At 42.3% G+C, this 14,528-nt stretch overlaps 4 protein-coding genes across 4 annotated transcripts in view; 3 read left to right on the top strand and 1 right to left on the bottom strand.

Annotated features, from left to right (window-relative positions):
* Positions 1-634: 634 nt before the first annotated feature.
* On the top strand, positions 635-2,612 carry LOC308136184 (protein C19orf12 homolog). Its single transcript, XM_080504424.1, has 3 exons — positions 635-754; positions 1,402-1,562; positions 2,252-2,612. The coding sequence occupies exons 2-3, from the start codon at positions 1,403-1,405 to the stop codon at positions 2,515-2,517; spliced, it is 426 nt and encodes a 141-aa protein (XP_080360550.1). The 5' UTR covers positions 635-754; position 1,402; the 3' UTR covers positions 2,518-2,612.
* Positions 2,613-3,541: 929 nt separating this feature from the next.
* Positions 3,542-5,355, bottom strand: LOC308136139 (cytochrome b-c1 complex subunit Rieske, mitochondrial-like). The gene is made up of 2 exons (XM_080504370.1): positions 5,171-5,355; positions 3,542-4,349 (listed from the first exon to the last, which is right to left on the bottom strand). Exons 1-2 carry the CDS (start codon positions 5,280-5,282, stop codon positions 3,745-3,747), a joined length of 717 nt encoding a protein of 238 aa, XP_080360496.1. The 5' UTR covers positions 5,283-5,355; the 3' UTR covers positions 3,542-3,744.
* Positions 5,356-5,685: 330 nt separating this feature from the next.
* Positions 5,686-9,218, top strand: rxylt1 (ribitol xylosyltransferase 1; the record flags this gene model as incomplete). Its single annotated transcript, XM_080504644.1, has 6 exons — positions 5,686-5,833; positions 5,935-6,114; positions 6,537-6,639; positions 6,765-7,079; positions 7,189-7,359; positions 8,161-9,218. The coding sequence occupies 6 exons, from the start codon at positions 5,686-5,688 to the stop codon at positions 8,561-8,563; spliced, it is 1,320 nt and encodes a 439-aa protein (XP_080360770.1). The 3' UTR covers positions 8,564-9,218.
* Positions 9,219-11,698: 2,480 nt separating this feature from the next.
* srgap1a (SLIT-ROBO Rho GTPase activating protein 1a) overlaps positions 11,699-14,528 on the top strand; it is an 82,232-nt gene continuing 79,402 nt past the window's right edge. The window contains 1 exon segment of the mRNA XM_080504851.1: positions 11,699-11,900. Coding sequence (XP_080360977.1) covers positions 11,837-11,900 — 64 coding nt within the window. The 5' untranslated portion in view covers positions 11,699-11,836.

The raw sequence follows: 14,528 nt of genomic DNA, 5'->3' as shown, positions 1-14,528 counted from the left end.
CAGCCTAATCCTGTGCAGGGGCGCTGGAGCCAGTCTCAGCTGACTTTGGCCGATGGTAGGATACACACTGGACAGGTCACCAGTTCATCACAGGATGAACACACAGAGAGACAGACAACCACACACACACTCACAATCACATGGAGCCAGCAATTCAGGGTCACCAGTTTACATTACATGTGTGTTTTTGGACTGTGGGAGTAAATCAGAGTACTATTGATTGACATCGTGTGTGACATTTATAATATGGAGACAAAAAAAAAAATCACATCACTTTCCATCAAGGTACAAAAAGAAAACTTTTCAGAATTTGGACCAATGGACAGTGTGTGTGTGTGTGTGTGTGTGTATATATATATATATATATATATATATATACTGTATAGTGCAAGATAGTGCAAAGATAAAATAGATGAATATTGTGGGGGAAAAAATTACATTTCCAAATAAAGAGAGGCAAGGCAAGGGTTATTTTTATTGCACCATTCACACAATCCAATACAATTAATATTAAGCTATCAAAATTATTAATTTTCTCTTTAAGAAAGTCTTTAAGAAAAATCAGAGCTATTGGACTTTACGAGTTTCCCTGAATGCAGCACCAACATCCCCCATCATGCATTGCTGCCGCCGTCAAACAACAGAGTCAGGAGTCACCATGAGAAGCAGCTGCAGAGGCTAACATCACCTTTTTTTTATCACTTCACGTCAATAAACCACATCACTACTGATGAGGAGCTGCTAAAACAGCAACGTGAGTACATTAATATGTGTTTGTTTTCACGTTTTATCTCAGAGTGAAGAGATAATCCTTCAGTAAGAGCTGTGGATGTCGTTAGCTTAATATAGTAGTGATGCTTTCTGATTTAATCCAGATTTATTCCTCCTTTGTGGTTTGCTTTAGTATGATAAAACTTCAATGCTTCAATTTGTGCGTCAACTTCAATGTGTTACGTGATCTTTCGTTTCCTCTGTCTTATTAGCTGATGTGATGATGTGAGTGTGCTTTCTGATTGCTAGCTTTTATTATTATTATTATTATTATTATTAATTTCAGACATATGGCATTTCACACGTGTAATTTCATGCAGAAAACGATATCAATGTGGTTCGTACGCACACACAGACACACATATCTCATATATTTAACTCACATGCCTGAAAAGGGGTGTGAAGAGGTAAAAAAAATATCATATCTTACCCCTTATTCAATATTTGATAGTTCAATTTTACAATCATCTTTATGTATATATAAAAAAGAGTATTATATGTAAACATCTGAAGTAAGAATATTATATATCTACCATGGAAGGTGTGTGTGTATATATATATATATATCACTCTTCAGTGTTTGCACTTTAATCTCATGACGTTGTGTGACGTGTTTCATGTGATCCTCAGCATGTGTCAGCGGATGGATGATGTCATGAGGCTGTGCTGTGAGTTATCTGCCAACCAGCAAATCAGGACGACAGTGACAGGCTCCGGGAAGGGAGCAGCAGCAGCTGGAGGACTGGCCTTTGCAGGGGGCTTGGTCGGGGGTCCTCTTGGGATTGCAGTGGGTGAGGAATAATCCATGTACTGAATCACAGAAGTTATATAATCCCAAAACAGTGTTTACATTCAATGACTAGATAGAAGTACAGAGGTGAAGTGATTTTAATGATTCTGTAGTTAAGCTTATAGATTTTTTGAGGAGGTTTACTGCAGTATTATATATAGTCTGGGGTCCAGCATCCCAGTATAATAAATGACACATCTGTTAAAAACACTTCTTCTCCAACATGAATAGGAGCTTAATTACTTTAAGAGAGATTTCGGTGGACAAAATGTGTCATTTGTACTTCATTACACTGAGACTGATTACAGACTAAATGAACGGGACCAAAAGACACACAGGAACTTGTGTTATCTATCAAATTGTGTGTTTTATTTAACTCCATGAATTGTGTACAGCAATCAAGATTACAGTGATTTATAATCAAAATCAAAGTGAGTTTTGTTGTCAATTCTCCTCGACATAAAAAAAAGACAGGACAGACTCCAATCACAGATTATATGTGTCACATAAGTAATATCTACTTCTTAATAAAAATAGTTACACAAATACTTTTATAAAAACTCTGCAACCATATAGTTAGATTTTTTTTCCACTTCACGTGCTTGAAGAACATTTCTGTTTTTGAAATCTTCACTCCTTTAATGAAATAAATACATATTTATACTTTATTGCACCCTGCTCCCCCTGCAGGTGGCGCTGTTGGGGGCCTTCTCGGCTGCTGGATGACCAGCGGACAGTTCAAGCCGCTGCCTCAGATCATCATGGAGCTGAGCCCTCAGCAGCAGCAGAAGCTTTACGCTGACCTCACGGCCATCCTGGGAGACATTCAGTGGACAGATGTGGCACAGCTGACTGCTCTGGTGATGAGCAACGCCACCATGAAGCAGCAGCTGACGGCTGCCCTCCTCGGGTATATCACAAAGGAGCTCCAGGCAGAGGTGCACTATGTGGATTAGTGTGTGTGTGTGTGTGTTGGCACCGCATAACCTCGACTGCTGGTGTACACGCTCCTGAGGATGGGATCTTTTTAAAAAAAACTACAATCATTTAACTGTGACATCCTGTGTGAATATGTACAGTCCTCAAAACAGGTCAGCAGTGTGAACAGAAGCAGATGTGTGGGAGAAGTGCAATTATTTGTTGAGGGATTTATTTATTGTCTTTTCTGGCACTGAAATTCAACTTTATTTATATAGCACCGATGCATAGCTCTGCATTGTGTTTTGTTGTATTTTGGGGGCCATGCAGTGAAGAAGACCGACCAGCAGGGGTCACTCGTTGTGTGTCCACTGACAGCAAGCGCAAAAGTGGCGGCGGAAGCTCGCTGTGACACTTCCGGTGGCAGGAAGCGCCACAGTTAACGGCAACATCTGCCACTATTTGCGCTTGCCAGCTGTTCATACACTTACAAGCTTCAACAACAGTAAAACAAACAAAAAAATAATAACTTTGTGAAACGTGGCATCCTCCGTAGAACTCTTGTAAACTACGGTGTCCTGGAAAGGACAAACAGCAAGAAACGCGAGGCTCAACAGAACAACACAGTGGTACAGCACCATCTAGTGGTGTGTTTCAGTTTCTTCATTATATATACAGCAGTTTGCATTTTTACAGGTGAAGTAAAGCAGCCAAACTGCTGTCGTGTAATAAAGTGAGTGTCAGCAGGTTTACCATGTATGAATGTTTCAATAAAAGCTAAACATCTGTATTTAATCACATGTGCAGCACCACACACTTGTCCATTATCAAATGTAAATATCAGCTCAAACTAGTACTTGTTTTCCCATTAGCATTTTATTTTAAAGAGTGGATGAGTGCTGAAAGTAATCACATTCAGATTTGTATTAGTTAATATGGTTTGGTTTAAGGTTTTACTGTAGATTTTGTCAGTTCTCAGATTTGGTCTAAATTACTTTGTTCTGCTCGTCTTTCTGTGAAACACCAACTACAGAAATGCACGAAGAGCATCCGATCTTTACTTTAAAGTGCTTTATTCATTTGGTGGAACAATACAGTGATTAAATTGGCATCAACAAAAATGATGAATAATTGAAAGAAAGCATCCCTCGAGAACCAAACAATGCAACGTACACTTTGAAAATAAACTCTCATACACATTCTGAGCCACAAACTTACAATCAAGCCAACTTTAAAATATAATCGAAAGGCGCCGGTATTTATCTTTATCCCACCACGACCGTGTCGTCGTCTTGAAATTCATAGAAAGGAACTTCCAGGTTGAGTGGGGCAGGTCCCCTTCTGATTCTTCCTGAAGCGTCGTAGTGGGAGCCGTGGCAAGGACAGTAGTAGCCCCCGAAGTCACCGGCGTTGGCAATGGGCACGCAGCCCAGATGGGTGCACACTCCCAGGACGATGACCCACTTGGGGTTGAGCACTCGATCCTTGTCGTGCTCGGGGTCGCGAAGCTCTGCCATGTTCACAGCCTGCTCTGTGGCGATCTCCTTCTCTGTGCGGTGGCGGACAAACAGGGGCTTCCCTCTCCACTTGAAGGTCATGTTTTTGCCTTCGGGGATGTCGTTCAGCTTGATCTCGATCTTGGATAAGGCCAGGACGTCAGCCGACGCGCTCATAGAAGAGACAAACTGCGTGACCACTGTCTTGGCCGCATAGACGCCAATCACAGTGCTGGCTCCCGTCACCAGGTAGGAGAACGCCCGTCTTTCATCGCCACTATCTTGGGAGGACTTGTGGGGGTCCAAGACTTCCGGCCGACGGTAGTCTGAAAAGTCGGGAACCTTGATGTCTGTGTGGGCGAGGCGGATCACACCTGGAGATGGAAGGACACAAAACATATAGCACTTACATGCCAAGAGCAGCAGAATAAGGGAATTCAGCCCCATGCTCCCACCTTAGTAATATGCACCCAGAACTTGCTTTGCAAGTACTTATAGTTCTTGTACTTTCATATGATTTGTCAAATGTCATGACAGTGTTTGCGTTCAAGTACTGTTTCATAAGCAGTCCTCATTCCCTGTTTAAGTATTTAGTAATTTCGAAGCCTGTTATAACCTGGCATAAACGTTCGATCATATTCATATCTAACGTGGGATTCGTTCATGTACTGGTATGATTGTGCTTAGATGTAATGTACTGTTACATTGGGTGACACCACAGGTCACAGGAGGACAGCTTATTTAACCTCTCCGTCGGGGGTCTGGTCACAGCACTTTCCCTTTTAGCTCCGATAGCAATAGCATGAAACTGGAAACCACAGCTGTTAAACTGCCATCAAAACAACTTTGCGCTGCCATTAACTATAAGAAAGAGATAGGTGTGTCAAAGTGTAAGTTTGGGTTGGTGTTTTGGATAAAGCGGTTCTCCCGCTAACTGGTGATAGATTTCCTTTAAAGTCCCTTGTCGCTGCCAGTAACCGACGTTAAAAACTCAACAGCTGTCCAGGCGAACGCCGTTTAACTGCATTTACTATACCTTTTCGAAGTTTAGTCCCTTTTTTTCAGCCCTATTTTCATATCTGTTGTTATTAACAGCAACGATGGGCGGTAAGTTCGCCACTCAACGAGGAAACCAGCTACTGCGCAACACCAGCTAAAGTAGCAACTGGCTAACGTTGATGTCGTCCGATCTTACCGGCAGCTGCCAGCGGCTCCTTGGCTCCGGGGAGCACCAGGCTCTTCACCGAGTGTTTCGCTACCTGAAGATACGGGGAAATGGCCCCGGAGCGAGAGGCTATGGACATCATCTTTGCCCAAAACGCGAATTTTGAAGTCGCCCGTCAGGGACACGACCTTGTGTGCGTGTGTACAGCCCTCTGGTGTAGGCGCTCTGAGATGCCTGAGTGGAACCTTCGAGCTGCTTTTATAATGTTCCGAATACCGACAGGCTGACCGTAAATTAACTGATATAGCTCTCCCAAAATTAAATAACATAACGTCATATGTGTATTATAATCTAATCAATGTATATTTATAGAAAGCGAGAAGACTAAGTCCAAATACGCAAAACAATTTATACATTTTAGTCATTAGGTGCAGGCACATCGTGGACAGCCGTATCAAAAGGCCCTTGTGGTGTAAACAAGGGTCCTCGGTTAGAAAACCGTGAACACCATCATGGTAACGTGAGACAAGAAGACAGAAAACAACATGAAAATACCAAAAAGAAAACTATTCCTCCTCGTAATTTTCGCCTACGTTGCATTTTCACTCTACGCTGCATATAATGTCTTCTTCAGCACCAAAGTAATCTCTCGCGTGCACAGGGTGGTGAAGAAAGAGTCGGGAGTACCACCGGGTAACCTCACATAGCATCAAGGCCGTGAATCCATTCATACGCTTCGTTGTCTGTTTCCCACAAATAGCTGAATGGAAGATGTTGTCCCTTTTTTCCCGCAGCCGGTCGAGGTGGCGGAGCTCCGTTTCTGGCGGAGGACTGGAATCCGTGGGAGGATGAACAGGTGGAGTACAACTCTGCTCTGAACGTGAAGAGAGAGGCCTTCAAACAGCATCTGGCTCGAATCGATAGGAATAAACCCAAAAGATACAAGGTTCAAATCTGGGGCAAAGCTGCCATTGGTAAGTCATCAGTGCACAAATAGAACAGAAGAACATTATTAATCTCACAGGAAAAAATATTTTATAGCGTTGCTCCACATGGGGAAAAAAATAGAAAAGAAAGCCAAATATCAAATAAGACGGGATGAAAATGAATAAATAAGTAGTATTGTATTACATGTTATTATGCGATGGCTTTAGAAGCACTAATATAAGCACAGGCAGGATGAAATTAACCTAAAACACATCAAACACTATTTAGGATTCATAAACAAGTGCACTGTTTAGGCAGTATTGATTAAATTAAGCTATTTTCTTCATTCTGTTTGCTGCTGGATTAAATATTTGCATATTTCTACATGCGCCTGACAGGAAGATGCCACTACAGTTTATTAATGAACTGCAGTCATTTATTTATTTATTTTTTTTTTTTCTCTCTTTAGGCATTTACCTCTGGGAACATATTTTAGAAGGACCCCTCAACCCAACTGACAAGGTAGCACAATGGAGAGAGGGGGAGCTGCAGTCTGGAAAGATTGATTTCAGGTAAGATATCGAAGGGGGGAAAAAAAACAGTCTTCTGATCTGCAACACACAAGTATGAGTGATTGGAACAGACAAACAAACTGTCTCCTCCTGCCATTTTCCTCCTCGTGCCTCTCCGTGGAAAGTTTCTACACGGGTCCCGCCGTCGTCCAGGGTCACGTCCCTCTGGATATGAACAGCCTCGTACTGGTTCTCAATGGCCGCGAGCAGCAGAAGGTCTCTTATTCCACACGCTGGCTGGAGCACGTCCACTCTTTAGTCCAGTCCCACACCGTGTCTCATGTGGCCGTGGTTCTATTGGGCAACGAGCACTGCAACAACAACTGGATTGGCCCGCACCTAAAGCGAAACGGAGGATTTGTGGATCTGCTGTTTGTCGTGTACGACAGCCCCTGGGTCAACGACAAGGACGTCTTCCAGTGGCCTCTCGGCGTTGCCACGTACGTATTCGCTTGGGCGTCTTGTGTGCATAGAGGAACTTGTGCTTCATTATTTCTCAACGCCATTATCGGGAAATATGTGATATTTTTTCTGTGTGTCTGTTTGCAGGTACCGGCAGTTCCCTATGATCAGGGCTAATGCCCAGCTGATTACCTCCAACCGGCCATACCTCTGCAACTTCTTAGGAACTGTTTACAAAAATTCCTCCAGAGAAACGCTCATGCACGTGCTGAAACAGTCCGGCCTGGATAAGGAATGCATTACCACTGCCAGAGAAAAGTAAGTTCAAAATCCTTCCAAGGGTGTCTTTATAGTGTAAAATATGGAATAATGAGGTTAATACTCAGTTATGGGACTTGACTTTGCTGGCGACTTTGTTTTAGGATGTTTCCATTTTCTCTCCCAGACTGAATTTTACCGACTGCATTAAAATGCATTACAGAGGTCTATGTACACATCTCTGTGAATACTAGATGCTGTACAAGACTACAACCTCAATGTTAATTACAATTGTTGGACATTTATTGAACAAAGAGTATGGAGCACATCGCACCTGAGCTTTTAGTTCCAACGCTCCTGACCTGCAGACTCACTCACTTCAATTAACAATACTTTTTTCTCTTAATAAAAGTGTATTCTCCCTTTTATGCATTTCTTAATAGCTTTGTTTTAATGTTCTTCCTCTGTTTCCTTATAAAGCAGCCCGACCTGCCTTGTGCCTGAATGGAATGACTGTTTCACTCCATTTGCCTTGCCTTACCTTAACTGACCTTTGCTCCCTCTTTGCTTCCGGTGGCTCCCTCAGCTCAGTTCAGTTTAAGACGTTATCAAACTGCCCCAGCCCAGAAAATCCTTCACCGGCTGTTTTAATCTTTATTTCAATATTATCAAAAATTACAGATTTGTACAAAATTTGTATTTTCTTCACGATTCGTCAATTGTTGTTAGTCGTGCTTTTATGGTACCAAATGTTTGAAATGATGAAAGTATCTTGTAGCAACATTTCCCTTGTAGTTTGTGTGTTATCTAATAGAATATTAGATCATAGAATATAAGACTGTCCCTCCCTCCTTGCCTCAGGTGGCTTCCTCAGGAGACGGCCGACAGTCTGAGACGCTACCAGACGGCGCTGGCGCAGAGCGAACTCACCCTCTGCCCGGTCGGCATCAACACGGAGTGCTACCGCGTCTACGAGGCCTGTTCGTACGGCTCGGTGCCGGTGGTGGAAGACGTACTGACCCCCGGGAGCTGCGCGGCGGGCCCCAGCTCCCCGCTGCGCCTCCTCAAAGCCGCCGGCGCGCCTTTCGTCTTCATCAGCGACTGGAAGGAGCTGCCGGCCATCCTGGAGAGGGAGCGGGGCATGAGCCAGGAGCAGAGGGTGGACAGGAGGCGGCGGCTGCTGGAGTGGTACTCCAGCTTCCGCCAGCAGATGAAGGAGAGGTTCACCGAGGTCATCGAGGAGAATTTCTTCAAAGGCAGCTGAATTCGGTGCTTTTTTTTTTTTTTTTTTTTTTTTCCAACATCAACAGGGGTTCTTACTAATTTAATTGATATTGTGGGTCGTGGTCAAGTGTGACGTGCTACTGACATAGTGAACCTGGTGATGTTCGATGTAGTATTCTGGTTCAGGTTATCATAAAACAGTTTATGTATCTTGTCAAGTTGTATAATTGCCATTACTAATCAGTGAGAGGTCCCTTTGGCATTTTTTTTTTTTTTTTTTTTTTTTTGCATATCTACATTATTTAAATGTTTACAATGATGGAATGTATAGGCATTTAGAAAACACAAATGTTCAGCTGCCTTTTGCATTCTAACGCAACTACTTTACTTTTCAGTGTGTTTTATATATTGGTTTGTATGTACACACAACTGTGTTTTTTTTAGGAACTATTGAAGATGACATGTCAAATGAGATGGTAATGCGATTTTAGGCCTTTGAAAATGATGCATACATGAAATTTATTTATATTGTGAGCAGCCTGTGAGTGGATGTTGTGTATACTCATGTTGGGTTTTTTTTTTTTTTTTGGTCCGATATTAACAAGAAAAAAAAGTTTATTTCTATTATTTATTTCAGTGTTGTGAAGCATGGATTATTTTTTTTATGACTACAAAATAAATCGTAATAAAATCGAGATCTGAAGGGACGTGCTGCTTCTATTGAGCCTGCAGATGGCGCTGTGCACACGTTAAATGGCCACTACTGTATTGAATGCATCTTTTTAAATTAAAGTTTATTTTTAATGTAAAAATGTGCATACGACAAAATAGCAGTCTTATAAATCTACACACATACACCGGAATGCTGAGTGGACCAATAAAATGTTGCCGTGATAAGCTTTGAATTTAAACTATAAATTTCTTCTTGTTGTGCAGTGCATTCATGATGAGAATGTCTATTTTCACAAAACCAAACATGTATTACCGAAAATGACTACAATTTCAACATAAAAACAATTCTAAGGCTACTTTTCAGTGCAAAAAAACAGCATTTTAAAAACGCATGTTTTTACAAACTCACCCTGACAGTATTACTTTTAGCAACAAGGTAATAAGGTTTCAGGGCAGCATCAGCAACATTTCAGCTCAGGTCTTGGGTGTTTTGTCTGCTACTCTTAAGAAATGTGTTTAAAATAAACGTCTTTTTCTTTTGTTTTACAACGTTTTTGCCCACAAACCTTACGTTTCACATCCCCGCAGCAGAATTAACAAGTAGACTCGTCTCACTCTGATCATGTCCTCAGTCATTAACATGGTGGAAATACAGATACACCACTTATCCTATAAAACATCTTTAGAACGTGGAAGCTGGAATACTCAGAGTAAACACACTGTTTGAGGCGATAGCAGGTCTAAACCACTTGTCACTTGAGTTTTGATTGTTTTCTTCTAAGCATTGAGAAATGTATTAGTCTCTTTGATTATCTAAATAAATGCAGTTTACTTGCTCTTTTTAACTGTATTTCAAAGTGTCAGATGTAAATAGATGTGATGAATTGAAAGAGATAGAATATAGATTTTATCTAAAAGCCAAAAATGTTAAAAGCACCAACTACGACAGATTTTAACCAGAAATAATTTGTTCACTTTATCACAAAACACATTTAACTGTTAAGATGAGGCAAACATCGCTTCTGAAGTTTCCTTTATAGTTTTGATTTGATGTTTTAATTACAATTACAATTAAATTTTCTTCGCCAGGATTTTTCAGTAAATTTTGTCATTTCAGAGGAGAAAAGAAATACTTTATTAATCCCAGCGGGACATTCCTGTAAACATTGCTACACACGGAATAAGTACAAAGAAAGTTGAATATCAAATAACACGGGATAGAAATGAAATAAGTAATAATAAATACTGATATGTACAAGGCTGAATAAGCACAGAAAGGATTAAAAAGTATTTACAGGTAGATGTAATTAACAAGTGTGGCAACGGGAAGGAAGAACACTTTAACCATTTCATGAACAGTAGCTTTAAAGAGATCATATTGCACAACTTTTTCAACAATTTCACTTGGTCTCGTTGGTCCAAAAACATCATATTCAAAGTTTATTGCCCCAAAATCCAGCTTTTCATTGATTTTTCCACCCATTTGAATATTGGATGAGCTACATTCAGAATCTGCTGTGTCTTGGGTAAGCCGAACTGGCTCCGCCCATGGGAAGAGAGGGAAGTTACTTCCCCTTGTGGTGCCACCATGTGCCACTGCAGAGTTGCCAAATTGTGGGCATGGGGGGGGGGGGGGGGGGGGGGGGGGGGGGGGCATTAGAAAGTGAGTTTTGCACAATATGACCCCCATTAATTGACGCTAAAGGCACAAATAATATCACCAGAGCCTGAGTAGTGTGCTCCAGCAGCTGAGCGATAGTGACCCGTAAGGGAGCAGGAGTGTCAGTCCGCTGGTGTCCACTGAGCTGCGTATTTGCGCACAGATCCCTCCCTCTCCTCTGCGCTCCAGCCTCCAGCTGCTGCGTGCTGCAGTCGGCCTGCCCTGTCTGCCTCGGAGCCTGCTGGGAGTTGTTGGGTCGGGGTTGGGTGGTGGTGGAGGAGGTGGTGGTGGGGGGTAGAGAGAGAGAGAGAGAGAGAGAGCGAGAGAGAGAGAGATCTAGTAGCGAGGAGGAGGGGGGCAAGAAGGAGTAAAGAGTGTGCGCTTGTGCGGATACCAAACTGGAAACTTAATAAAGAAGAAGAAGAAGAAGAAGGCGGACGGAGGAGGGGGGGAGAAAAGCGCAACACGCTCCCCCGGTTTCGCGACGACTTTGGAGGCTTTTTTTTTTTCTTTTTCCCGGAGCGACTGCTGGCACTTCTCGGTGCGGGGAAAAAGCCGTCAACGGAGAGGCTGAAAGTTGCCTGATTGTTTCCTCTCCCGTGTGGCAAGGCAGCAGCGGTGCTGTTGCGCCGCGCCGACCGCTCCGGGGATTCATTGGTTTGGAGCAGGATTGCGCATTGGCCCTGCTGTGTACCCACCGCTTCTTCTTTTTTTTTTTTCCCTTTCCAAAGGGAAGAGGAACAATGAAGTGCTAAACGTCTCGCTCCCAGTCCCTGCAGAGTTAAATCCTGTTAAATAGTATATATATATGTTTTTTTGTTTTGCTCTCAGCTGCTTCTCATTTCTCTCTCCCGCGGCGTTCATTTTGCTCGTCCTGTGCGGGATGCGTCGGCTGCTGTAAGGATCCCGCTTGTTGACAAACATTTTTTTTTTTCCCCTGCAAGAAGTTCACAACAAGCTGCGGATCAACGAAGATTGAAAATGTCCTCACCGAGGTTCAAAAAGGATAAAGAGATCATCGCGGACTATGAGAGTCAAGTTAAAGGTAAAAAAAAAAAAAAAAAACATTAAAAAAAATGTGTGTTTTGAGAATCTGCTGCGCGTAATGGAGAAAAATATAAATATTTATCGAGAGTAGATGAACTCATCACTACCTGCGTAGTCCTGGTCATTGATGGCGGTGCGTTCAGTTTGAAAAGTTATTTAGTCATTACGACTACAACTGTAGTCGTTTACTGCAAGTCCACATGTGCAAATATGCAAAAATGTGCAAATAACGCAGTTGTTTTTTGGTTTTTTTTAAACTTCCTGCCCTGCAGCAAGTCCACAATACGTATATTAGCATCACAAGAGGATCAATTAGAAAATTGAAAGAAAGGGCCTGGCGACTTCTGTTGTTGGTTTGCATGTGAAAGGCTGTCAATGCCCTGCAGATACTGTAGAACCACACAAACAACCCATCAGTCACAAATCTCACCTTTATTCGGCTGCAACGGCATTTTGATTGGGTTCCTGCATTCTTTATTTGAATATAAATAAATATATATATATATATATATATATATATATATATGTTGTGCCCTCATGCATACAGAGCCCTCATGCATATATATATATATATATATATATATATATATATATATATATATATCAATAAACCCTGCGAACAACTTGTTACCATCAGGTCTGGAAAAGATTCCCTCAATGATATGATGATCTTTTCTGCGTTTTGTGTCTTCTATGCTGTGTGGAGCAATTCCCCTAAAACAATTTCTCCCCTGATATTAATCAAGTATTTATATTCTATTCTATATCATTGCATACATCTAAGACAATTTAAATCCACCAAGTTGCTCAAGGGCACTCAAGAAGCCTAAAATTGCCCCTTTGCCCCAGAAGTGTGCTGGGTGGATGATCTGGAGGGGAGTGTGAGCTGCCATAATGATGCCACCCGAACTTATCTGGTCTCCCTTGTTGTGCCCTCGTGCATACAGAGCAGGGGCAGTTTATTTCCAGGCAGACTTGACACAGGAAAGAGGCAAGTTGCTTGCTCCTGGGGTAACCATGGGGATTTGGCCCCCGGCCAATCAGCTCTGCTCTTCAGTGCCATGAGTGTGCTGAAATACCACCTCTTCACGTCCCCGCATCCGACCTTAAAGGCTGAGGAAGGAGGGGGAGGTGAGCAGAGGTCGGCGTAAGGGGGGGGGGGTTAAAAAGAAGGGACCAGTGATGCTTGAGGAATTACAAGCACATGCTGTCTTTTTTTTTTTTTTTTTTTTTAACGAGGAATGTTTGGGAACCTGCCGTTTCCCTGAGAGGATGACTAAGGGCTTCCAGCCTGTGATGGAGGACGGCGCTCCGTCACAGGGGGGGACGCTGAACAAGCCATGACGATGCCTCCTATTTGTCATGCAGACCCCAGTGGGATAATAACAACCTGATGCTGAGAATAGCTGCTGCTTGGTCGGACCACCGCAGCCTCGGGAAACTAGTGCAAAATGCAGTCATGAGGCTGATGCACTTAGGTCTGCTCTGTAACCTAAGAACAGTGAGGTTGTTTTTTTTTAACATTACATCACAGCCATTGTGTACCTTTTTGCATAAAGTACTGTATTTGCTATTTTTGCATTGCAAATAACCTGTGGGCATTTCATGCATTCATTCATTGTTATTCTTCTTATTCACATCTAGTTTTTTTTTTGTTTTGGCAGAAAGCACAGAATAATAAAGACAAGAAAATATACTCCACAACTCATTTTGTGTATGCTGGTTGTCAAGCATAACAATGAGCATCTTTAGCCGGTTAGATAACTCCTGCAAATGCATGTTTGTTTTGTGAACAATGGCTGCCAGGCTCATTATTATAGGAGTAATTAGCACAGGTAAAAAAAAAAAAAAAAATGCTTAGTAATGCAAGTCTTTCTTTCGGTCATCATTAGGGATTCAGTTTTGTTCGAGCGGCTCCCGGTCTTTGCAGCTGTAGAGTCTTTTTACGAGTCAAGAGTTTAGAGCGATAATGAGTGGGACCACATCTGCAATGGACCTGTGACAGCCGGAGGCGGACTCTGTTGAACAGACATTGATTACTGGAGAAGTAGAACAACAAGCAGCCCGGAAAACAGCTGGAGCTGATGTTTGATCCTCCAGCCAGCATTCTCTCGCTCTCACAGCTCAAAAATTGGGCATATCTCCCCCTCCCCAATGTTTTGACACGTCTGACAGCCATTGTTTTTTTTAACTTTAGCTTACATAACCACACTCGTCGATCGACATCATGTTAGCTCTGCATGTTTGCAACGATTCATATCAGATTTTTGTTGTTTTTTTTCAAACCTCCCACAGTTGAAATGTAAATAGATGCCATTTTGGCAATCACGGGATGTTATCTTTTTATTTTAAAAGCTCTCATAGATCGAATTTCTGCTAATGGCCAAGTATTGGCGCGTACATCAAGACTCGGCTTGTTCCGGAAAAACAATAACATTAAGAAGATTGGGTTTAGACGGTGGAACTTGCTTTATGGCGCACGCCGGTTGCTGTCAATTAAAGTCATTTTTAAGCAGGAAGGAGAGTTTTGTGACTCTGTGGCCTGCTGGGGACAGGATGGTAGCTGCGGTCGTGTCTTTTCTGGTGGTCACAATGTGGGTTTGATGTCAGATTGTGGCTTTGTCTC

The sequence above is a fragment of the Blennius ocellaris genome (genome assembly GCF_963422515.1).
Source record: "Blennius ocellaris genome assembly, chromosome: 11".
NCBI classification, from domain to species: domain Eukaryota; kingdom Metazoa; phylum Chordata; class Actinopteri; order Blenniiformes; family Blenniidae; genus Blennius; species Blennius ocellaris.
The sequence above is the reverse complement of the archived record's forward strand: the minus strand, read 5'-3'. Positions and strand labels throughout refer to the sequence as shown.

Excerpts from the sequence above, each read along its gene's own strand:
- LOC308136184 (XM_080504424.1), top strand. The coding sequence starts at position 1,403 with ATGTGTCAGCGGATGGATGATGTCATGAGGCTGTGCTGTGAGTTATCT. Across the intron at positions 1,563-2,251 it reads TCCTCTTGGGATTGCAGTGG|GTGGCGCTGTTGGGGGCCTT; the intron begins GTGAGGAATAAT and ends CTCCCCCTGCAG.
- LOC308136139 (XM_080504370.1), bottom strand. The coding sequence starts at position 5,282 with ATGATGTCCATAGCCTCTCGCTCCGGGGCCATTTCCCCGTATCTTCAG. Across the intron at positions 4,350-5,170 it reads GGAGCCGCTGGCAGCTGCCG|GTGTGATCCGCCTCGCCCAC; the intron begins GTAAGATCGGAC and ends TTCCATCTCCAG.